This window comes from Canis lupus, chromosome 11, assembly GCF_048164855.1.
Source record: "Canis lupus baileyi chromosome 11, mCanLup2.hap1, whole genome shotgun sequence".
Taxonomy (NCBI): Eukaryota; Metazoa; Chordata; class Mammalia; order Carnivora; family Canidae; genus Canis; species Canis lupus.
The window spans coordinates 31169494-31194874 of NC_132848.1; the positions used below are offsets into that span (position 1 = coordinate 31169494).

General features: G+C 46.5%; 1 protein-coding gene across 9 annotated transcripts; it reads right to left on the bottom strand.

The window, feature by feature from the left end:
- Positions 1-4869: 4869 nt before the first annotated feature.
- On the bottom strand, positions 4870-25381 carry APOL5 (apolipoprotein L5). 9 transcript variants are annotated; one of them, XM_072844153.1, is made up of 7 exons: positions 24883-25381; positions 24398-24615; positions 22373-22576; positions 12699-12822; positions 8783-9677; positions 6814-6949; positions 4870-5214 (listed from the first exon to the last, which is right to left on the bottom strand). In XM_072844153.1, exons 3-7 carry the CDS (start codon positions 22461-22463, stop codon positions 5177-5179), a joined length of 1284 nt encoding a protein of 427 aa, XP_072700254.1. In that variant the 5' UTR covers positions 22464-22576; positions 24398-24615; positions 24883-25381; the 3' UTR covers positions 4870-5176. The 9 variants fall into 9 exon arrangements, with proteins under 9 accessions (XP_072700254.1, XP_072700253.1, XP_072700261.1 ...); XM_072844152.1 differs by having other exon boundaries at positions 22373-22584; positions 24883-25134; XM_072844160.1 differs by having other exon boundaries at positions 8783-9556; positions 24883-25103.

Here is a 25381-nt window from a genome sequence, read left to right on the forward strand (position 1 = left end):
TTCCATAAACGCAAGGAAGGGGGCAGCCGGCTCGTCTGGGTCAGCGAGCAGCTGTATGCAAGGGCCGTGGCTCTGTGCACCTGGGCCACCTCACCGGCTCTCAGATTCTCTCCGCTCCATCTCCATGGAAGCCGTCTGTTTTCGCTGAGTGAAATTCTAAACTCGGGGCACCCTACAGTTCTGGCTCAGACCATCAGCTTTCCAGGCTTAGAATCAATAATGAGCAACCCCAGCTGAAAGAGAGCCGAAGATGATCATCCTTGGCCCCTGCCCCCGCCGGCCCCCCCAGAAAGGGAGGAGGAAACGCTCCCTGACGGCACTAAGTGCTTTCCCATGCTCGAGCCCAGCCCTCCCTCTTGCCTCTGGCATTGCCTTACCCCACCATCCTGGGCTCTGTGCTGCAACTGGTCTACGGGAGAAGGAGGCCGGGGAGATCTGGGGCAGGCAGGAGGGGACGTGGCCCAGCTCCAGGCCCAGCTGTCTGCAGGCCTCCCTGCAGGCTAACGGGAAAGCCGCCCTCCAGGCTGTCCCCCGAGCCTGCAGCCCAAGGGGACAGTAGTGAAGAGCGCTCTCAGGACCACTGCGGCTACACCATCACTGCTTGGTTTCTTCTGGGTTTTGGAACTGACTTCCCAGTTCATGGGTGGCAGTTTCTCATTTCAAAAGCCAGAATTCCAGATGCTCAAAAGCTGCTTCTCTTGAAACATTTAGACCCTGGCGTCAGCAAGCTTTTTGTAAAGTGCCAGATAATCAGTATTTTACGTTTGGCAGACCACCTGGTCTGTCACAACTTCTCAAGTCTGCCATTACAGCAGGAAGGCAGCCAGAGGCTGTGCACAAAGGGCCATGGCTCTGCTCCAAGAAAACTTTATTCACAAAAACAGGCGGTGGGCCCAATTTGGCCCGTGGGCTATAACTGGCTGACTCTTGCCTTTGACAGATCACAAGACTCCAGAAATCTCTGGAAGAGTTTAGATCAGTGCTTGTGAAAAATCTCCCACCAAGTACAGACTGAATGTAAATGTTAATTTTGGGGTGTGCATGTGTGTGTGCCCGCAGGCATGCATGCAAGGGTAAAAAATACTAAATCTCCCCATAATGTTTATAAGTGGGTGATGTCAGAATTGGCTCACATCAACAAATTTAAAATGTCTGCCTCGGGCCTACAAACACAGACATGTACAAATTCCAGCCCTACTGCTCCTTAATGGGGTGACCTTGAGGAAGTCACCCATTTCCTAACTGGGACACCTAACCAGGGCAGTGTAGGGTAGTGATTATGGGCAAGGAGACAAGAGTCAAAAGGACTCTGCATTCCAGCCCTGAGCTGCCAACCTACTCACTGGTCGACCTTGGACAATTCAATGCCTCTGTGCACTAACTCTAGATTGGAAGATGATAGATGTACCACGGTAGTAGTCGATCACAAGGATGAAATAGGACCTTATTTACAGAGTACTTAGCACAGTGTCTAAAGGGTGCCAAGTATTCAATAACTATGGGCTATGATTCAGTAAATTTGGTAAAGCATTTAGCAGAATTCCTAGTTCAGAGTAAACCATGAGTATTCTTTCCTCTTTTCTGTTTTGAAAGGAGAAAGAACAGAATCGAGGAATTTCTGGATGTGCACAAGGATTCCTCAGGTTGGAAAGATTGGAATGAACCTTACTGCCGATAGGAAATAGTATCAGAGATTCTCCAGGACTGTACTCTCCTAAAATATGAGAACTTACCTATAGAGTGTCATACACCCGATCGTATCGCTGAGTTGCCCTGTATTTCCAACAACCATTTTGCAAGACATGCGGGGGAAATAGGGTGGAGTTGACCCAGAGGTCTAGGCAGGTATGCAAAGTCTAGAAACAGGGTTCCAGTCCAGCTTGTAGTCCAACATGGGCACCCGGAGCTCAAAGAGCAAGAGGCACACACTGGACATTGGCATCACCATCTCTTCATTATTGGGGCATCCCCACCATCACAGAACCATGTTAGGATTTCTTTTTTTCTATAAAGATTTATTTATTTTTAGATGGAGGGAGGGACAGGGGGAGAGAGAATCTTAAGCAGACTCCATGCTGAGCATGGACCTCACGACCCTGAGATCACTACTTGAGCCGAAACCAAGAATCACACCCTGAACCAACTGCACCACTCAGGTGCCCCAGTATTTCTTCTATCTTGAGAAATGTCATTTCCTTTCTTGACCTCACTCTCTGCTTCCCCTCCAAACCCCCTCCCCAATTGCCCCATTTTTCTGGAAGATTCTCCAGCAAAATTCAAAAGCTTTGTCTATACTTTGTCTCCAGTTTCCTTCCTCCTTCTCTTAAACCCTCTCCAGTCAAGCTTTTGTCTTCTGTCATTCCACCATGACTGCTTTTGTCAAGGTCACCAATGGCATCCATGTTGCTAAATCAGATTCGGGCTCATCGTCCTTGAGGCTTTCTTCACTTGGCTCCCTGGACACCCCACCCCTGGTTCCCTCTTCAATCTTGGCAACTGCTCCTTCTCTATCTCCTTGATGGTTCCTCCCCTTCCCCCATCCTCCACAAGCCAGGGGACCCCAGGGCACTGACCTTGTACATTTACCCTTTTTACATACATTCAAGTCTTTGATAATCTCACTCTTACGATTTTAAGTATCATCTATTTATAAATTTGTATTCTGACCAATATTTTGTTGGAAATCCAACATCCTGAATCTAGATTTACATGTCTCACCATCTGCTCACCATCTCCACTTGCTTGTCTGTTGGGTGTCTCAAACTTAACATGTCCAAACTGAGCTACTTGATCTTACCCTACATTCCCACCCCCCACAAAACCTATTTCAGGTAATGGTCAGTTGTTCAGGCTAAAACCTTGGCATCATCTTAGCTCTTTTCCTCTCAGACCACACATCCAGTCCATGAGCAAATCCTGTGGGCTCTACCTTCAGAATAGGTCCAGGATCTGACACTTCTCACCACGTCTAAAGCTACCATACTGCTTCAAGCCACTATCCTCTCTCCCAAGGAGTGTTTCAGTAACTTGCTAACTGGTATCCCTGTGAGAGCCTTGCCCCTATGATCTCTTTCCCACACAATAGCCAGGGTGATGTTGTTAAAATCTAAGATAGACTATGTCACCCTTCTGCTTGAAACCTTTCAATGTTTTCCTATCTCACTCAATAAACAGCAAAATCCTACCCTACCATATCCTATAATACACTGGACCTTGGGGCCTCCATCGCCTTTCTGACCTCATCTCCTACCATCCCTTCGTGCTCCCCAAGCCATTACTCTGCTCCTGGCACACAGCCTCCTTGCAGCTCCCTAAACCTGCCACCTATGTCACCTTTGCTGTCCCTCTGTCTGGAATGTTCTTCTCCCAGATATCTTCTTGGCTAACTTCCTTCCCATCCTCATATCTTTGCTTAGATAAAAGCTTCTCAGAGATCTTCCCTCAGAGATCTTCTCAGAGATCTCAGAAGATCTTCTAGATCTTCTCTAGATCAGGGAAGATCTAGCCCCACCCTACACTCTGTATCCTCCTTCCCAGATTTATTTTTCTCCCTAACATCCATTACTTTATATTACACTGTATGATTTACTTTATTGTGTTTCTTATCTGCCTCTCCCACCATGAGAATATAAACCCCATGAAGGTAGGGTTGTGTTTTGTTCATTGTTTTACCCCAACTACTTAGAAAAGTGCCTCTCACATGGTAGGTATTCAGTGAGTATCTGGATGGGTGGGTGGGTAGATGGATGATTGAATGGATAGATGGACAGATGATTAGATAAGATGGATGGATGGATGGAAGGATGAGTAGATGAGTGGTGCATAGATGGACAGATGGATAGATGATATGGATGGATGAACAGATTGGGGTCTATGTAAGAGCAATACTGTGATTTATAAGATATATATATATATTCGGTCATTCATTCAGATGACCAAAATATACTTTTCATATATTTGGTCTTCATCTACAATTCCTGGCTCACAGCTCTCAAAAACCCTTGAAATTTCCTGACTAATAAGAGCAATGGGTACACCTTGTGTTATAATATTTGGTTTCTTGTCCTCAGTTCCTGAAAACACTTCAGAGACTTCAAGGCGGCATGAGTGACTTGTTCACAGCACGTGGTGAGTCCACCACAGCTGAGTTGACATTCACAAGGTGACTTTGGGAAATACCCAAGGATGGGGGCTGGTTATTAGGGGAACCAACCATGAACAGAGGGTTGGAACTTTCAGCCTTACCCCCTGATTTCCTGGGAAGGAAGAGAGGCTAAAGTTTGAATCAACCAATGGCCAAAGCCTCTATAATGAAACCTCCATAAAATCCCAAAAAGGAGAGGGTTCGGAGACCTTCCAGGTCAGGGAACCAGAACACTTCCATGTGCCACCATGCTGGGCCCCAAACTTCAGCAAGAACAGAAGCCTCTTTGTTCAGGTTCTTGCCCTATGTATGTGTTCATCTGGCTGCCGATTCATATTCTTTAATTTCCTTTTTAATAAGTCAGCAATCTTGTGAGTGAATGGGTTTTCTTGAGTTCTGTGAGCTACTGTAGCAAATTAATCAAATCCAAGAAGGGATTTGTGAGAGCCTCTGATTGAAAGCCAGTTAGTCAGAAGCACAGAGAACAACTTGGGGTTGTGACTGGCCTCTGAAGTGGAAGGTGTTCTCATGGGACTGAACCCTCACCTTGGAATGAGATGCCATCTCCCTAGTAGATAATGTCAGAATTGGACTGAATTCTTGGACCACTGCTGGTTACACAGAATTGCCTGTGGGTGTGTGGAGGCCTCCCCCAGTGCATACACATGTGGAACCGAACCCGAGTTCTATCCGGTGCACAGCACAGCCAGTCACTGAGACATGGATTATGCATCAAGGAAAGAGTTTATTCACGAGACAACTAAACAAGCCTCAGAACTGCTACCCAGAGGGTTGGAGGTTGGGCATGTGTAAGGACAAGGGGTCAGCATGTATGTTGAGTGAACTATGCTAACTGGATATAGGGAAATGCAGGTGGCTTCCTTTCTGAGCAAGCATATCTCTTCATGGGATACATGTTCAAGAATGTAAGCATGACGAATTCAGGGAGACCTCGGAGTGTGTCCTCACTCACAGGGATAACTTTTGTTCACTCCCGGTCCCTTCTGCACAGTTTCGAGAATCCTTCCTGGATTACTCCCATCTTAGCCACTCTGGTAGTTGGTCAACTTCTGCAAAACAGGGTCATAAGTCAGTTATGTTAGCCTAGGCTCTTCTTACAGTAGAACAGTCAAGCATTTGCCACCTTACTGTGTTGGTCACACACACATACACATCCATTGGAATTGGGTCCAAGAACCCAAAAGACTTAGACTTTCTGGGTCTCCAGCCATTGCTAACATCATGGGAACCAGTCTTCCCAGAAAACAGTTTCCTTCTCTTCCCACTATGGTTTCATTCAGTGGTGAGGAGGAGGCTGTGTTCATTCAAGTGATTTAAGAAACTAAATTAAGACCCAAAGACTAGCGGTTGGTCTTCCTTTGTAAAACAAATCTGTTATTTTGATGTCAATACTTATCATCTATTCTTTCCATTTCATAAAACAGTAGTGCGCCTAATAGAAAACTTGACAAGTATAGACAGGCGGAAAGAAGGAAAACATAACCACATCCCCTCCAGATAGAGGGGGCTGCCGGGGGCCTTACTCTGTCTCCCCCGCTTAGATACGAGGTGAACAAGTGTATATGGCACTTTTATCCTGCTTTTCTCACCAAAGTTGGCATAGATGTTTTCCATACTAATCCAATGACTGGCTCTTGGGAACACCTTTTTAATAGGTTAGGTACGTAACCTAAAGTTCTCTCAAGTGGAGGAACAGGTGTCTTTGACCAGTCTCCTAGCGCTGGACCATGTTAACCGTGTCCAGTTTGTCACAACTATAAATTCTGCAGCATGAAGGGATAACTTTCAGTAACATCCTTTCACAAATCTCTGACTCTTCTTTGCAGGGCTCTGGGGATGGAGGTCGAATCTGGGCGTGAGAAATGGACTGCAGGCCAAAGACCCCTGAGTCTGGGCTGATGAGAGAAGGGGTAAGGGCAGAGGTGAAGGGGAGAAGGAGTTACAAATCAGAGTTTATTTTAAGATTTCATTTTCGGTAATGTCTACACCCAAAGAGGGGCTGGAATTTACAATCCCGAGATCAAGTCACATGCTATACCAACTGAGCCAGCTGGGTGCTCCAAGCACAGTTTATTTTAAAATAAAGAGGTTTAGGTGCAGCCCAGGTGGCTCAGCGGTTTAGCGCCACCTTCAGCCCAGGGCGTGATCCTGGAGACCCAGGATGGAGTCCCAGGTCGGGCTCCCTGCATGGAGCCTGCTTCTCCCTCTGCCTGTCTCTGTGTGTGTGTGTGTGTGTGTGTGTGTGTGTGTGTGTGTGTGTCTCTCATGAATAAAGAAATAAAATCTTTAAAAATAAATAAATAATTAATTTAAAAAAATCGGAAAAGAGGTATTCTAAATGTGGCCCAAGCTCAGCCTAAATTAGCATGAATATTTAGGCCTTCTTGGCCTCCAAGCCCATCTGTTCACACAGAAAATCCTGTCTCTCAGAAACTTCCTTCCCAACCCAAGCGTTTCTGGAGTCCCCAGGGATTGTCCTGGGCCCCTGCAGGTCTTCCTTCTATCATCATTCAATCGTTGCAAGCAGAAATCTCCCGACCCGGAGTTTTCGTAGTGGGAGACTTGTATTTTGCCTCTGCTAAACCGGGGTTCCCTGGAGGCAGCTAGACAAGGTCCAGCGGAAAGGGAAAAGGAGTAAGTTTACTCACTTCCGTGGCACCAACCATTGGGACCTTCCCGAAGGTTGGCCCCTGGGCGTCTAGACATGCAGGAGCTGGCATTGGTGGCATTTTTGCTTCCCGTGCCCCATCCTTGTGTGTCCCGTGCGCGGCCGGGCCTAGCGTGCTGCAGGGCACAGAGGTGCTCAGTGAGAGTCTGTGCATCTACCAGCTTCGCGAACGACCCCCCCCCCCCCCCCCCCCCCCCGGGCTGCAAATGCACCAGCCGGGGTGCGCACAGGGCTCAGGGAGGTGAGTGGCAAAGACACAAGCCCAGGAACGCTTGGAGGCATCAGCTTCCCTCCCCGCAGTCTGCCCACCCCGCAGGTGTGAGAGCCTGGAGCGGCCCCTGCCATACCCCATTATCTTCGTGTCCTACCGTTTACCTCTCTTTCTCGTTAATGGCTTGTCTGGGTCTCTCTTGCTGGGTCCCCATGGCCGTTAGAACAGAGACTGTGTCTTCCCTCAAGCTGACCTGAGCTTGTACTCTGTGACAGGCAAGGGGGAAGGCAGGCCAGGCCCTTTAGGATATGAATCCTAGGGGATCCCTGGGTGGCTCAACGGTTTAGCGCCCTCCTTTGGCCCAGGGCGTGATCCTGGAGTCCCAAGATGGAGCTCTGCATCGGGCATGGAGCCTGCTTCTCCCTCTGCCTGTGTCTCTGCCTCTCTCTCTCCCTCTCTGTGTCTCTCGTGAATAAATAAATAAAATTCTTAAAAAAAAAAAAAAAGGATATGAATCCTAGTGTTTCATAGTTTACCCCCAAATCTGCCCTCAGTCATTAAGAAGGGAGAATAGGTACCCAGACTAAAGGTTTAATAAATACCAATTTAATAGCAATACTCTTGCTAGAGTAAGAACCCCTCACGCCTTAAGCAGTGATTCCCAACCTCAACTGCACAATAGAATTAACAGGAGATCCTTTAAAACTCCCCAAAACCAGGCCATACCCCAGATCAATGAAATCCCAGTCCCTGGAGACACATAGGACCTGTCCACTCATCAGTAGTTGTTGAATTTTCCCAGGCAATTCCAACTTGCAGACAAGTTTGGAAATACTTGTTTAAGTCCTGGGTCCCTGGCATGATCCTCAGTTAATTAAAATCTGTCAAACGAACAAATGAATGAATGAATGAATGAATGAATTTATGATTATGAGGGACGCCTTGGTGGCTCAGTGGTTGAGTGTCTGCCTTTGGCTCAGGGTGTGAGCCTGGAGTTCTGGGATCGAGTCCTGCATCGGGCTCCCTGCAGGGAGCCTGCTTCTCCCTCTGCCTGTGTCTCTGCCTTTCTCTCTGTGTCTCTCATGAGTAAATAAATAAAATCTTAAAAAAAAAAGAATTTATGATTATGAACCTTCACACCGTCAGCAAAGGCTGGTGTGTCCCTTTCCAGGATCCCAGGCAGTGGCCCTGCTACCCAGTCCTAATCCATACTTCCTGTAAAATTAAACAGGAGTTTTGAAATTCTCCTTATTTTTCCTGGGAGTGGTTTTCAGTTTCTACAGCTGCATATTTAATGTCCCTAAATAAGAGAGTCTAGAAATAGAAACTGTTTTTCAAATACACATCCTTTCCCAACTCATCTGAAACGTCACCTGTATCCTGGGATGCCGCCCTCGTGCCATTCGAGCCCCGTCTGTGGCCCCCCCTGCAGTGTGCCCAGCCCTGCTGGGTGCTGGGGCCACATCCCTGCCCTCCCAGTAGGTACACCGGACGGGAGGACAGACAGACAGTGATACCTACACGAAATGGGTGATTTCAGAAGAGTGCTGATCAGCACTTTGAGAGAGAAAGAAGGGATTCTGGAGAGAACAGGAGGGGCCTGGTTTAGCTGAGGGGTGTGGGGACTGTCCTCTCTGCATAAAGCTCTGATCATACATCTGCTGATGCATCTACCTATTCAGCGCCCCAGATGCTCCGGGGGACCGTGACCACATGGGCCCTGAGCACCCTTTCCTACCTCCTGACTCAGGAGCGGGCTCTTCAGCTGGCCCTGCCGCCAGATGATCAGCTCGTAGCGCTGGGTGAGCTGGTCCAGTTCCTGCTCCAGCGCCCCGGCAACGGCCCTCAGCTCCTCAGCAGTCTCGGCCTTTGCTCCCTCCTCCAGGTGCGTCCAGCTCTGCTGGAGGCTTCTCAAGTCCTGCATAAGGGAGAGGCCAGCCCCAGCAGCACCCAGCAGTCGGGCAACTTTGGTCATGGGCATAACCGAGGCTCCAACAGCTCTCTGCAGTCCTCCCGTCCTCCAGAAGGGGATATGGCCCATGGCCATGAATTTATTGACCTTGGCCATGAAGCCAGAGTTGGCTTTGGCCATCTGGTAGGCCCGAAGTTCCTTGAGGTTCTTGAAGGCTCTGACACACTTATCAATACACAACAAAGCAGCACTGATTTCAGAGCACCCCCTTTCTTCAGAGCTATCATGTACCGTCATGGCTGGAACAGGCACCAGTCTGCTGGCTCTGTCTCTGGCTGCCGAATTGCTGTTCCTTTCTAAGATACTCGTCAACGTGTTGGTGGCAACGGCTGCTACCCCCAGGCCCAGCCCAGCTGCTGAGAGCATCAGACTCCCCCCTACTGTCACGGGTGCCAGGGCAAAACCCAAGATGCTCATGACTCCAGAGACAGTGCCTGAGGAGCTGGCCACCAGGCTGGTCTTGGTGAGCATCTTATGCTTTGCATCAACTTGGTCTGCGAGAGCGTGGAGTTCTCTGATATTCTTTTTCAGATTATTCTTCTGCAAGGGAAACCAGAAGAGAAATATTTTTTCCTCCTCTGATAGGTTTTCCAGCATGGATGCTTCCTTATTTTGCATCAGCTCTTCCATCAGCATATGGTACAGTATGTTGGCCTCATCCCTGTGGACAGTCCACATCATGTGATTATTTCTCCTCCTCTGGAATTATTTTTCCAACTCTCACCAGTAAGCTAAAAACTTCTAGGTCATCTGAGTTCTCTGACACATACAGGGAGCAGGGCCCTGAGAATTAAGGTACAATGTGGGAGCATCGTGAGAGAGGGTCCCTCTCTGTGGCCGGAACCCCTAGGTGACCGTGTGTCACACAGTTGAAGCAGTCCCTCTGCACGTCCAGACTGGCTTCCTAGTCTTTTCACCCATGGGCAGCTCTCCTCTGGCTGATATGGAGAGTAATGTGATGAATACAATAAGCCCTAAGAGCATTCCTGACTTTTATAATATTTTCTTAATGAATCTATATATATATGCACATACATATATAACTTATGAATATATAACAGCTTGTGAGATAAGAGTCCTAACAACCTATAGAGGAGATGGCTTGATTTTCCTTTTCTATGTTAAAAGGGGATCTGTTTGGGGGCGCCTGGGTGGCTCAGTGGTTGAGCATCTGCCTTCGGCTCAGGGCATGATCCCAAGGTCCTGGGATCGAGTCCCTCATCAGGCTCCCCTCGAGGAGCCCGCTTCTCCCTCTGCCTGTGTCTCTGCCTCTCTCTATGTGTCTAATAAATAAATGAATAAATAAATAAATAAATAAATAAATCTTTAAAAAACTTTTTAAAAAGGCAGGGGTGGATCCACCTGGAAATTGTGGTTGCTTCTGTGGAAAAGAGCTGGGGAGCGGGGAAAAGCTTTGAGGGAGATTTCCTTTTTACTGTTTGCCTCTCTGTTCCTTTGAGGTTTTGTATCATGGGTGTGTATTAGAATTAATTCAGAAAATTAACAAAAGTAACCTACACTTCCAAAGAAAAAGGAGGGAGACCCTCCAAGGGGACCCGAAATATGAAGTCTTCCATAGAGGAGGGCTCATTGTTTGCCAGTTGGTTTGACAGTTTTGTGTCATTTTGGAAACTGAAAGTGGATTTCTAACAAGAGTGGTCATGCTTAGACACAGCAGCTTCTACTCTTTTCACAGACAAGTGGGAGAAGCAGGTAGTCTTCAGAAGAACTGATGAAGAATGGAAAAATGTACAACTCAGAAAATTCCCCCCATTAACTCAAATGTCTCTTACATTTTGGAGAAAAGACCACCATCATTCCATTTTCCTGCGGAATCAGTTTGGTCTAGCTCCTGGAACAGCAGAGTTCCACAAGCACTATGTTTCAGAATCACTGCTGGATTGGGGGCTTCCCAAGTGGACACAAGTGGGCCATGCGGGACGCTGTAACCAGAGGCCGACAGCACAAAACAGAATCCCTGTTTTGTATGATTTGTATGACCCTTAGGTGTGTTCCGGTCTGTCCAACTTGAGTACCTACCGCAGACCAGGCACAGGCTCCAGGGATACTGGGCTTTGGCAAAGACGGCAGGGCTCATGGGAAAACCACACCAAGGCCAAGCAGCCCCAAGGCATCCAAAAAGGAATTGTTGACAATGGCTTGAGTCCTCTGCTCCCTGAGCAAGGCCATCAGCAGCCTCAGGTGGACCAGCCAACTGACCCCCGTCCAGGGAAGTGGCAGGAGGCCTCGGATATCCTTCCCTGTCACCACGTTGCTCTTTAACAAAGACTTACTTAGAGTTTTCTTTGGGACATCTCCATAACCCAAAAGTTCAGCCCACCTCCAACCCAAATCTTAGAGTTAGAAGCAGAAGGCTCCCCAGCTCATCTGGGCAGAGGTGGCGAAGAGGCGTCCAGGCCCCTGCCATAGCTGGGAGAGTGGCCAGACTGCTTTCACAGGAGCATCTCGACACATATCTGGGCTCTGAGAACGAATGCTGCATTGACCCGTGATGCTCCCTGCAGGTCCACCGAGAAGGCCAGTGGCCAGCTGCCACCTGTGCTCCGTCAGTGGGCCCAAGCCTCCGTCACTGGGCAGGCCGCTGGCCTCCCTGGGTGAGGGGACTCTCCTACGAGACGATCCAGTGTGTGATGGAAGCAGGGTAAGAGCACAGGACGCCAGCTTCCCAGAAGCCTCTAGTTGGCCTCACCTGCTGGTTGAGGTCACTATTGCCTCGAGAAAGGGAAAACCACCTTTCTGCCTCCCCCAGAGTGGGGAGACCGGCCGGGGTGCAGGCACAGTGGAAGCGGCCTAATCAACGGTGGTCCAAGTTGGGCTCAGCCACCAGCAGCCAAGGTGAGGGGCTTTGTTCTGAGCGATCCTGGGGATTACTGAGTGGGGCTCTGACGAGTGAAGAGGGGCGGATAAGGGGGGGGGGGCTGGGCCTAGGTCAGAGGTGCGTGGAATGGACTGCTCCCGTCCTAAAAGAGTGGGCAACTGCAGTTTGCATGTCTCAGGAAGATTTTACCACCAAGAGCTTGGGGAAGGCCCTGCAGCTCATTTTGTAGGACTTACGGACACTTGGGCCTCTGCTAGGCCGGCTGCAGGCTCCATCCCAGCCCGTAGAAGGCTGCAGCCCGGCGCTACCAGAGACCCCAGATGCCCAGGCAGAGGCTGTGAAGAGGAGTCCCAGGAGTTTGGGTCTCAAGGCCTCAACGTTCTGGTGACATGAGCAAGGAGGGAGAAAAGGAAACCAATTCTGCTTCTAGGAATCCATCGGCCAAGAGGCCGGGGACCTCGGCACCTATTAATGTGCTTACCAAAGGTTTTAATCAAAGGTTTTAAATTTGCTTTCCTAAGAAAATGTTTTATGAGGATGTGTAAATCCTCCCCCCCACCCCATTTCCAATGGCAAAGGGCGGTACACGAGACAGCATGACCAGCTCTTCAGCCAACTTGGATGGAGCACATTTGCCCTACCAACTGGCAACAGCCTAGTAACAGAATCTGGGATATTAACAATCAGATTTCCTTCCCCCATTCAAATATCCTGGGAGTCAGGTCTGTGCCAGACGCTATTCTAGAGGCTGGGATTTGGGCCCCGAGCACATCTGCCCAAACTCCTGCCCTCACGTTCGCACGTTCTGGGGATTTCCCCGCCACATCACCGTTCTAGGATTACCTGTCCAGACCACTTCTCTGCACCAGCATCTCCCAAGCCTTTGCATCAAAGAGTATGTAGTGCATTTCTTCTCTAGTCATATTGTCCCGAAAATGTTTGATGATGGGCCACAAAAGTGGACTATCTAGTTATAACATTGGGGATAAAAAAAATCAAGGTTAGGATACATAAAAAATCTTAATGTCCGGAAAATTTCACATCCTTTTGGCCTAATGATTTTAACCAAACAATTGGTGAAACTGGTGACCTCTTAGGTTTCTAGTGGCAAAGCAGATTAGTGAAGGGCTTTTCAAATTGTGATATTACATGTTAAGTCACCAAGTCTTCCGATAATCATCCAATAACCCAATGACAATCACAAAGATGATCAAAGTCATGTTATTTTTATCACAATCTACAATCCTGGCAGGGTTGTCCAGTCTCTGCTTAAACCTCCGTAGCCATGAGTTCATTGGCTGGTTAGTTGTTTTAACCAGGTAGGTGAAAGGTGACAGAAAATGTCACTGTGAGACATGCTGCTTTGGGATATTGCTTATTTTGAGCTGAAGGCACTCGAAATACAGTAAATGCAGGGAGAGGCTTTCTATGAACTCCCCTCATCTGCCTAAAAACAGATCCTCCAAAAAGAGCTCAATTGTCACAGATCGCCACCCCTGGGAGTGTCAGCAGCCTCTTCTCCCAGGAGAGAAGGCTGGAAGTCAGCACCCAGACACACTCTGTCACAAACCATCATACCTCCTGCCTGTTCTTATTAGGGCCCATTGGTCTTTCCCAGAAAGCATTTACTCCCCCCTAAGAGACCTACCTCCTGCTCTCCTACCCCCTTTTCTATTAAATTGGTATTTAAGATTGAATTCTAAGCCACACCCGGGAATTACTCATTTGTCCCCTGGATCACTCCCACATGTACATGAGCTATACATGTTGATAAACTTCTGTTCGTTTTCGTCTTGTTAATCTTTTATTACAGGGCCTTGGGCTAAGAACTCAGAAGGGTAGAGGGAAGATGATTTTCCTCCCTCCACAGGCAGTGTGGCACCCTTATGCTTATTTAAAGACTCTTATGTTGAAGCTTTTCTTCTGGCTCAAAAATCACTTTAAATATATATTTCCTTTTTTTTTTTTTTTAAGATTTTTTATTTATTCATGAGAGACACAGAGAGGCAGAGACACAGGCAGAGGGAGAAGCAGGCTCCCTTCAGGGAGCCCGATGCGGGATCCCAGGGTGCTGGGATCACAACCTGAGCCGAAGGTGGACGCTCAACCACCGAGCCCCGAAGGTGGACGCTCAACCACCGAGCCACCCAGTTGTCCCCAAATATATTTCCGTGTAATTTAACGAAGATTGCCCCCACTAGTACCATAACATAACTATCGATTTTGTTCATTTACTTCCCGTTATTTTCAAATGCATATTCTTTTCTACAGGTTTTTAATAACATGCCGTGTCTATATGTGTTATAGTTAAACTATACTATTGTCCACACGGCTGCTCCATGCTATTTCATGTGTACCTTCATGTTTATAGAAACGATCCCTTATTGTGGCACTTCGGGGGCTTCATATTTTTGTCATTCATATGAGTCCTTCCATGTATAATGCCACCAACCCCATCCGGTCCACTGTGGCGGCTCTGGCAGTAACAGGGCCGGTGATGGGCTCCTGTGTCCCCCTCTGCTTTCTGGGTGCAGGAGCTCCCCTGCAGGGGCCAGGAGCTATTTGTGTTTCTAGTTCAACTTTATAAAGGATGTTTCCTGCTGTCATAGTAAGTGTAGTATGTGTATATAGATATGGGTCATTGAGGAGGCTCAGGATAGATTCCTGATTAAATACAAGGACCTGCTACTTTCCTGCCCAGCAGCACCGGATGGCTTCCCAGCAGCTCTGTTTTCATTTTTCTTTGAAAAATGAAAGAATTGTTGCCTCTTTGCGTTTTGTATTCCCTTATTTCCTATGTACCTCAAATTGTTTTGGTGCTATTAGGAATAGTATCTTTCAATGTCGTGTTTCCTAACTCGCTTTGTTACTCTATATAGAAATATTATTCATGTTTAACACTCCTCTGTGCTTCAGAAGTTTTACTGATTATAATAGTTATTGAATGAATGTTTCATGAATACATAATGCGAGGTTGCTTTCTTATTTTTTCAATACTGATTTTTCTTATTTTGGTTCCATGCCTTGTTGGGTTAGCTTGAATTCTTCAATTATTTAATGAATCCCTGGGTGGTGCAGCGGTTTGGTGCCTGCCTTTGGCCCAGGGCGCAATCCTGGAGACCCGGGATCGAATCCCACATTGGGCTCCCAGTGCATGGGGCCTGCTTCTCTCTCTGCCTCTCTCTCTCTCTGTGTGACTATCATAAATAAGTAAAAATTAAAATAAATGTTTTTATGTAATTTAATGTATTTAATGTTATGAAACTGGCTCTAGTATTTCACCGTTGCCAGCTGTTTTACAAAAACTGCTCTTCATCATGTTAAAGTTTATGTTTTATTTCTATATTTAAATATTTTTAGTAGGGTTATTTTCAGACTCTAAGGAGATGATCATAATTTCTTTACTATTTATCCCATGAATATAGTGTATTGCATGCACAAATTTCCATATATCGAATTGTCCTTATATTCCGTGAAAACCCCAACTTGCTCGTTGCAGATCTCTGTAACTATGCTACAGATGTATATTCCCTACTGCATTCAATATGTTCATCTTAGGGTCATAAATATTGAGTTATAGTTTTCTTTTCATGTAATCAAGGCTTATTATTAGTGTTATATTCATTCATTTCATAGGATACACTCAATACATACTGCACTTTCTGTTTCTGAGGCAATTCATATGATGTGAGAATTGCTTGTTTTCTGGAAGCTTAAAAGAACTTGTAGATTTTCTTATGTTTGCCACATCTTCATGGGATGCTTTTGATTTTTTATTTTATTTTATTTTTAAGATTTTATTTATTTATTCATGATAGTCACAGAGAAAGAGAGAGAGAGGAAGAGACACAGGCAGAGGGAGAAGCAGGCTCCATGCAGGGAGCCCGACGCGGGACTTGATCCCGGGTCCCCAGGATCGTGCCCTGGGCCAAAGGCAGGCACCAAACCGCTGCGCCACCCAGGGATCCCCTGCTTTTGATTTTTAAAGGTTTTTAATGTGATTAGTAAATGTCTCCTCCCTGTGCCTGAAACCTGGCCCCATCCTCCACCCACACCACTTCTTTTTTGAAGATTTAGGGGTAATAACAAAATCCTTGATATTTCAACTTTGGTTCTCATTTTCCAAAAGCAAATTTTTCTTATGTTCTTTGAAAAGATGTTTCACAGAGGAAGAACTACAAATGGTCAATAAATATATGAAGAGATGCTTAACATCATTAGCAGCCTCCAAAAATTCACATCTAGACCACAGCAAGATAACAATCTCGTTGACCACTTAGGCGAAAGTTAAAAGAATGAAAGCATCCCTGGGGCACCTGGGTGGTACAGTCGGTTAAGCATCTGACTTGGCTTTGGCTCATGATCTTAGGGTTGTGGGATCAAGCCCCGTGTAGGACTCCACATTCAGCACAGAGTCCACTTGAGTTTCTCTTGCTCTCTGCCCCTCCCCCACTCTCTCTCCCCTCTCTCTCATTCTCAAATAAATTAATCTTAAAAAAAAAGAAAAGAATAAAAGCATCCCATGTTGCTGAGAGAGAGGGGAATATGTATTCTGAGGCACTTATTTGGAGCAGGGAGCAATGCTTGGAAGGCTGATTTGGAGTATCTCAAAACATGAAGTGCATATGCTGAAGCTCACATCCCACACAAACACAATGGCTTCTGTACACAGAGAAGCGTGTGTAAGGCCTTCACCAGTTCCTTGAGGTGATCAAGAGAAATGGAAACAGTCTGAAATACCATGTAGGGTATTGGTGTTTACATTAAAACACACTGGTATAAAAGAAAGACTTACAGACAGGAAAAAGAGCAAAGCAATCTATGCGAACTGACCTGGAAAGAGACACAGGATTTGTTATGTAAAAAAATAAATAAATACAAAGTCATAGAACATGATCTCCATTTTCAAAAAAATTATACGTGGTCTAGGACTAGGGGAAAATTCTGGGAGGAGGTATACCCCGGGGTGAGCCGGCTTAGCCTCGGGGAGAGAGGCTGAGGTTGGGGGGAGGGAAGACCTACACCTGTACTTTTCAATCATCCGTTTTACTGATTTGTTACAGAAACCATGAGCTCCATTCACAATGAAAACCAGTAAAATAAAAACACCTTCATAACGAGACATCTTTAGTCCTCACCCCCTGGTCACGACAAACTCTCCAGCTAAATAGTAAGCCCTCTAGCGCCCCTCCCTCCTGCTTGTGCTCTGTCTCTCAAACAAAATCTTTTTATTTTTCTGTTTTTATTTTTATTTATTTTTTATTTTATTTATTTATCTGACAGAAAAAGGGAGAGCACAAGCAGGGAAAGCAGCAAGCAAAAGGTCAGGGAGAAGCAGGCTGAGCAAGGAACCCAGTGTGGGGCTCGATCCCAGGACACTGAGATCACAACCTGAGCTGAAGGCAGACGCTTCAGAGGCTGTACCACCCAGGAGCCCCTAAATAAAACCTTTTTAAAAAATTGAAATAAAACAGAACTGTTGCTGACTATCTTCCCAGTTCTGGCCTAAAATAGCTCTTGGGGAAATGAGTTACCTCGTTTTGTGGGAGAAAGTGAGAGGGAGTGAACAGGACCAAGGCCCGGTAGTGCTGGGTCTCCTTGAGATGGGCCCATGTCTTTCCAGTTTTAGTAAGCATCTCTGAGACTTTGTGATTTATGCCTTTAGGATTAGAGGTAAGTCTCATTAATCATCATATTCTATATTCCATATCATTTCTTTTTTTTTTTAAAGATTTTATTCATTTATTCATGAAAGACATAGAGAGAGAGGCAGAGACACAGGCAGAGGGAGAAGCAGGCTCAATGCAGGGATCCTGACATGGAACTTGATCCCAGGACTCCAGGATCACGCTCTGGGCCGAAGGCAGGTGCTAAACCATTGAGCCACCCAGGGATTCCCTCCATATCATTTCTGTAGTTAGAAATGTACCTTCTTGCGGGAGAGCTCAGAATGTCATACTACCTGGGAGGAAGTAGCAACTCTTCTCCCAAAGAGGGCCTCCTCTGATTGACTTAGATTCCCCAACACTGAGGGGCCACGGCTGTGGCCACCTCCATTCAAGGATCCCACACAAATGCACGAGCCCTCTCTCTCTCAGCTTCCTGTCTCTACCCCCCAAGAGTGATGTACTGGCCTATCCGTGTTGCCCCCTTCTTCTCTCATTGGTTGGGCACTTCCAATTCACCAGCCAGAGGCCAGGGTGCTCCTGAGATCTGGGTTTGAGTTTACAGGGAGAGAGGCTCTCTTGGGTTAAACCACATAATGAAATCTACATTGCCAGAGAATTCTGCTCTGGAGATTCAAGCCCAAGCCAGAGAATGACAGGTGCTGTTCTGCTTTCCCATTGCCATGGTCTCTTGTGCTAATATCTCTTTCAAGGATCACTGATTGATGGGTGTGGCTGGACTGAGGCCCAGTGCAGGCATGTCTGGGTTCCTGAACACACAAGGTGACCTCCAAACTCACCACAAAAGCCTACCAGTTGAGAGTTGCAGGGATCAGTGGGGCCCATGCAGACATTGCATCTCAATCTGAATCTATACTCTGATTTGAGGTTCATAAAATATGGTCCCTGTAGCTAAGGGGCCCTGGATGGGATGTCTCAAATCATGAGAGGGGTATGAGCTGGATCTTGTGGGAAAGAGAGTGGAAATGAGGCCTTAGACCCTCACCTTCTCTTTAGGAACTGGGATCACTCATATTGAGGGCCCCAAGTCACTTGCCAATCTCAAGCATGTCTCATTGTAAGTTGAGACTGTGCTGTGAGCAGAAGAATCTACTGAGGGAAGGGCAATGTTGCCTGGGCAGATTCCAGGGGATGCTGTAGTCAGGATGCTCTGATGGCTCCTTGGCACTTCTTTCTCTACAGATGACAAAGGGTCCTGAGCTAGAAGTGATGCAGCTTTACCTCATAAAGAAAAAAAACAGACCCCACAGTCATTCAGAGGGGCAATAGCCAGAGATGGCACCTAGGGAGTCAGACCTAGGAATTTGTAAACATATGGCATCCATGGAAGATGGTGAGCCAAGAAGCAGGGAGAGAGACAAGGATGGAACCATGGGAGCCTCTAAAACTCAGGGGAAGTTGCCCAAAAGGTGGAAGTAGAGGGAGGGACCCAGAAGTTTCTTTTCTGTCTCCATTATCCTGCAGTGGTGCTGGACTTCTGGATAAATGGATGATGAATGGATCAAGTTGTCAGCTTCTCTTGGCAATTATTCAAAAGCAACAAGGAAAGGATACAGACATCATCTATTAGAAACTATGGAAAATACTCCCTACTCAGCGGGGAGTCTACTTCTCCTTCTGCCTGTCCCCCTGCTCGTGCTCTCTCTCTCTCTCAAATAAATTTTTAAAAATCTTTAAAAAAAGAAACTATGAAAAATAGGTAATATTTTTCCTATTTTTCTAAAGGATGCCAAAGCCAGAAAAATAAGTAGGACTTTGGCAGGAAAAGGAGAGATGATGCCAATAATTGTGAAAGAAGAAGAAAGAAAGAAAGGAAGAAAGAAAGAAAGAAGAAAGAAAGAGAAAGAAAAAAGAAAGAAGAAAGAAAGAAAGAAGAAAGAAAGAAAGAAAGAAAGAAAGAAAGAAAGAAAAGAAAGAAAGAAAGAAAGAAAAGAAAGAAGAAAGAAAGAAAGAAAGAAAGAAAGAAAGAAAGAAAGAAAGAAAGAAAGGAGTCCCTTTTCAAGGTGAAGGGCATTCCCAAAGTGCAGAAATAAAATCCTTCTTTAAAATAGTGAGAATATGGGCAGCCCAAGTGGCTTGGTGGTTTAGCACCGCCTTGGGCTCAGGGCGTGATCCCGGGGTCCGGGGATCAAGTCCCACATCGGGCTCCCTGTGTGGAGCCTGCTGCTCCCTCTGCCTGTGTCTCTGCCTCTCTCTGTGTCTCTCATGAATAAATAAATAAAATGTTAAAAAATAAAATAAAATAATGAGAATAAAGTGTACAAGTTGGCACCAAATTCGAATGGATCCAAGAATCAATGGACTAAATGAAGTAACACAGTGAGACCAGCCGTATCTGTAGGAAGCAGTTTGTCCTCTAAATGGAGAGGAGAAGAGAGTCTGCATCGTGAAGTTTGAAAACTACCTGATTCCACTGTCTGCGGGAGACAGAAACAGGAACTTATGTAGAATGCCCACATCAGAAAGAACTGTTTCCCTGGCATGGAACAGTCCTATCCTCTTCCTTATCTGAGTCTCCCATAAACAGCTGTTCCATGAAAACAGGCAACCAAAACAAGGTCTACACACAAAAAAATTATTAACTCAACAACAAAAAACAATCAGCCTCCCATGGGCAAAGGACTTGAGTAGCTGTCACTCCAGAGGAGACATACAAATAGTCAAGAAGCCCATGAAAAGATGCTCAAGTCACTTATCATCAGGGAAATGCAAATCAAAATCACAATGAGATACCATCTCATGCCTGTTAAGATACAGATTATTAAAAACAAAACCAGAAAAACAGAAAACAAGTGTTAGCAAGATTGTAGAGAAATCAAAACACTCGTGCACTGCTAGTGGGAATGTAAAATGGTGCAGCCAACGGCTCGTCAGATACCCAAAAGATTAAAAACAGAATTACCATATGGAATTACTAGCAATTCCACTTTTAGGTATATATGCAAAAGAACTGAAAGCAGGGACTCCAGCAGACATTTGTACTGGCATGTTCATAGTGGCACCAGTCACAATGGCCAAAAGGGTAGAAACAGCCCAAATGTCCACCGATGGATGACTGGATAAACAAAACATATGGGATATGGAATAGACATGCAGAATGTATACAATGAAATATTACCCAGCCTTCAGAAAGACCGTGAAGTTCTGACATGTGCTGCAACATGGATGAACCTTGAAGACATCAGGCTCAGTGACAGAAGCCAGACACAAAAGACAAATATTATATGATTCCGTTGGTATGTGGTTGCGAGAGAAGTCAAATTCATAAAGATGGGAGGTAGAAGAGTGGTTGCTGGGACCTGAGGGGCGAAAGGGACGTCGGTGCCTAATGGGCACAGAGCTTCCCTTTGGGAAGATGAGAAAGTTCTGGAGATGGCGGCCGAACACTGTGAATGTACTCAATACTGCTGAGCTGTACATCTAAGAAATGATGAAAATGGTCTATTTTATGTGACATATTTTACCACAATAAGAAAAATATGTTCAAGGGCAAATTGGAAACTGTAAAAACAAAAGCAGAAACAAATGGCAGATAAAGAACACTCTCCAGAAAGGTGTTGCCCAAAAGATGATGAGGATTGTGAACAATTAAAAAGGGGAAAAAAAAAAGAAGGCGCCTGGGTGGTTCAGTCAGTTGAGTGTCCAACTCTTTGTTTTAGCTCAGGTCGTGATCTCAGGGTCCTGGGACCGAGCCCCACATCCTTCCTGCTCACTGGGGAGCTTGCTTCTCCCTCTCCCTCTGTCCCTCCCCTGCTCGTGCTCTCTCTAAAATAAAGGATAAAATCTTTTTAAAAAATGCAATAAAGGCAAAACTCCAACTTCTGCTAATTGGAATTCCCAGAGAAGACTAAAAACCATGAAAAGAACAAATATTTGAAGTTAAATTGCAGGGGGCACCCAGCTGGTTCAGTCAGCAGAGCGTGCAACTCTTGATCTCGGTCGGGGTCGCGAGTTAGAGCCCCACACTGGGTCTGGAGACGACTTAAAAATAAAACCTTTAAAAAATAATAGTTACAATTCAAGAAATCATTCTGGACATAAAGGAGTACGCAAAGTTGTCAGACTCAAATAGAACAAAGGGACCCCTGGGCCACCAAGCATGTGGGCTTCAGCCTTTCCATAACAGCCCTCAGGCCTAGAGCCACGGAGCGGCGCCTGCAAGCTGTTGGTGACGATCGTGAGTGTGTCTGTGTGGGACAGTTTTGCAATGTCTATGTTCTGGTTACATATACATATGTTTTGGCATGTTATCCCTTCTTAGGAGCCCAGAGAGAAACATTTTGATTCATAATATCTTAGGTTTACTTCTTAGAGTCTACCCAGAAACTGATAAACTGTCTATCTTTTTAGCCTTTTATTCAAAACCTACATACATACACGTTTTACTTGTAAGAAATGCAGACGCTTCAGATGCTTAGAATAAACATCAGAAAGAGAACATGCGGCATCAGGGGGGCTCAGTGGTTGAGTGTCTGCCTTCGGCTCCAGGCATGATCCTGGGGTCCTGGGATCGAGTCCCACATTGGGCTCCCCTCGAGGAGCCTGCTTCTCCCTCTGCCTGTGTCTCTGCCTCTCTCTATGTGTCTCTCATGAATAAATAAATAAAATCTTTGGGGAATAAAAAGAGAGAGAACACAATCCCTCTTGATGCTGCCACCCATGATAATCACCATGCAAACCAGTATCTTGACTAATGGAGTGTTTCACACAGGCCTTCCCATGCATTTTCTCCCATGTGGCCTCAAGCAATATTTGTAAGGCAGGTGTGTTTTTGTTTCTCACATTTTACAGCCCAGGGAGGTATATAGTTCAGTCTGGTGAAGTACTTACTCAGGCTTGTCTCGCTGTGTGCAGAGCAGAAGAGTCCAGGTTCATCATCTCCAAGGTTAGTCTGCTCTGAGCCTCGATGAGGGGTCCCCATAACTTCTAGGACCTTCTCTCTAACTTTGCAATTGTAGGCAGATGAGATGAGGCACCTTTGAACCGGGTTTCCAAGGGTCCCAGGGAACGGCTGACTCCTGTCCGCTGTGCCACCTGCGTAGCTGACAAAGAGCTCAGTGACTACGTAGCCATGTATCACACCAGGCTGGGAGGTGCATAACTATTTTGGCTCTCTCCTCAGGAAAACACACACACACACACAGGAAAACACACACACACACACACACACACACACAAACCCCTGTTATGTGAACACCTCAAAGGAATGAGTGTATTTACCCTGGAGCAGAACCGGGACGTGGCACTTCCCAGGCTTGAGCGTGTACCCACATCCCCATGACTCAGTTTCCCTCATCTCAGACAGGGCATGGAGCTCTGCCTTTCTAACCAAAGTCCCAGGGAGCGCTGAGGCTGCCGGCGCGAGACCACACTCTGGTCCTGTGGTTCTCAAGTCCAAGTTCCAGCTCTTTCCTGTGGCTCCAGGCCCAGTCGGCCTCACCCTATTTCCTGCCTCCACCTCTGTGTTTATCACTGCACAGTCTCCCGATCAACAAAAGGCCCATATGCAGAAAATACAGAGAATGCCGATAAATTAAAAAGAAAGTGACACAGGGGGGCGTCTGGGGGCTTCCACGGAAGGAGTGTGCCCTGCGTGGGGCACTGGGCTGCCACGTGTCCCCAGATGTGGAATCCACGTGGCACATCCTCCTCCATCATCACTGTCAGCTCTCCGTCACTACCCTGGGACCGGCCAGTTTCCCTGGTCTCTCCTCCTCCTCGGGCAGAGGGCCTCTCTCTCTGCAACACTGCGCCTGGCAAAGTAAGGAGCAGCTTTACTCCTTCATCTACTGACTCTCAGGCCTGGGCTGTCCCTAAGCTCCCACTGCATAAACGGGCCGGACTTGGCCTCTGTTGGCCCGGCTTGTTTATTTCTCCACCACAGGCTGAGATCTGTTAGCTCCAAAGCCCACTGGCAGCAAACTCGAATTTTTACACATCCAGTGATTTTTAAAATAGCCCAGACAAGCAGATTTTTCACCATTTAGGGCCTGCCTACCTCGTATGCCCTGTGAAGCCTTGCCAAACAGCTGTGATCTATTGGCAACACGGGACCTTGCTGTTATAAGACCCCCAAGCAGCTGCAGATGCCCCCCCAACCCACCCCCTGGGGGTCCCCTTGTCCTCCTTTCCTCCCACGTGGGGCCTACCCCCTTGCCATGAGCCTCCATAGAACAAATATTTAAAGTCATTTAATAAAATCTAAATAAAAACTCATATTCAGGGCACTTGGGTGGCTCAGTGGTTAGGCTCAGGTCATGATCTCAGGGTCCTGGGATCGAGCCCCACATTGGACTCCCTGCTCCATGGGGAGCCTGCTTCTCCCTCTGCCTCCACCTGCCACTCCTCTGCTTACACTCTCTCTCTGTCAAATAAATAAATTAAAATCTTAAAAAAAAATCTTGTATTAAGCTAGAAATACAAGGAATAACTATCACTAAATATATCCGAAACCAACAGCAAAATCACACTTTTCACATAAGACATAAAAGCGTAAAACATCTGAAGAATATTTTTCATAATGTTGGATTCATAAAGGCCATTCCTAGCATGGCATGAGCTCTAGGTACCTGGAAGGAAAATACTTGACTATGTCAGATTTTAAGCACTAGTCAAGTTCAACGACAAATGAGTTTCTGAAGAATACGTTTGTAGCACATTTCATTCCTGGCTGCTAACAACTTCAGTGGACGCCACCCAGTTTAATCAGGAAAGCAACATAGAGAAGAATACGAACCATCTCAGGACTAAAGAGAAGGACATCAGTCAGGAGTCCCCCAGTACCTGGGACAACAGTCCCAGGATCACCTGAGGAGTGGGCTGGCCAGAAGGCCTCACACTGTGCTGGGATCTTACCTGCTGGTGGCTCTGGATGCCCAGTGGAGCTGGTGCTGTTATCCTCAGAACACCTTCTGGATGGATCTTACAATCAGAAGTCTAGTGCCGGTGCATCAGTTTGGTGGACTCTGCATGAAGAGAGGCTGGGAAAGAGTGTCTGATGTCTGCGGCGTGAGGCAATCTCTCCAACCGAAGTGTGTTCATGCAGGGAACTCCCCCAAATAGAGGCAAAGTGTCTAAGAGGCAAAAAGAATAACAAATGTCCACTATGGCCAAATCCTTTGGCTGCCCAGTGTCAACACAAAACACACACACACACACACACACACACCCCTTTAAGTAAACAAATTCACATAAAAAATGTTAGATGCTTTTCTTTTATATGCTGCTCTTATCCTTTATACAAAGATTCTCTCTTTTCTTTTAAAGATTTTATTTATTTGACAGAGAAAGAGAGAACACAGACGGGGAGAGCAGCAGAGGGAGAGGGAGAAGTGACTCACCGCTGAGCAGGGAGCCCAATTCGGGGCTTAATCCCGGGGTCCCGGGACCATGACCTGAGCCCAAGGCAAGTGCTCATCCAACTGAGCCCTATAAATTCCCTCTTTTCACAAGGTGATCAAGACTCATGGGTTACTGCATCCAGCTCCAAACCAGCTTCCAATTCCAACCCAGCGTAGAGCACCCGTCTCCACTCTGGCTTCTGGGGCTGAGAAGTGAGGGTGTGGTTCCAGTGCTCGGTGGCCAAAAGTTATACAAATATCTACCAGGGTCAGTTTCAGTTTCCTTTCCTCCACCCTGTTCCTCCCCCCCCCCCCCCCATTTCCTTCTCTCTCTCCCCCTTCCTTTCTCCACAGGGTGGTTGCCACTTTCTCTTAGAGATATCAGAGAACTCTGTCCTGCTCAAGACAAGAAAACAAAACACAAAATATCTCAACACAAAATATCTCCACAAACAAACAAAAAAGCCCTGCTCTGCTCTGGTCTCATTCACTTGCCTTT

What these genes read in the sequence shown, in the direction of transcription:
- APOL5 (XM_072844153.1), bottom strand. Translation starts at nt 22,463, where the DNA reads ATGGGGACCCCTCATCGAGGCTCAGAGCAGACTAACCTTGGAGATGAT. An exon ending in CAGAGAAGTGGTCTGGACAG is followed by an intron (nt 9,678 to 12,698) that starts GTAATCCTAGAA and finishes GACTGTCCACAG; the next exon opens with GGATGAGGCCAACATACTGT. An exon ending in CAATGGTTGGTGCCACGGAA is followed by an intron (nt 5,215 to 6,813) that starts GTGAGTAAACTT and finishes CCTGTTTTGCAG; the next exon opens with AAGTTGACCAACTACCAGAG.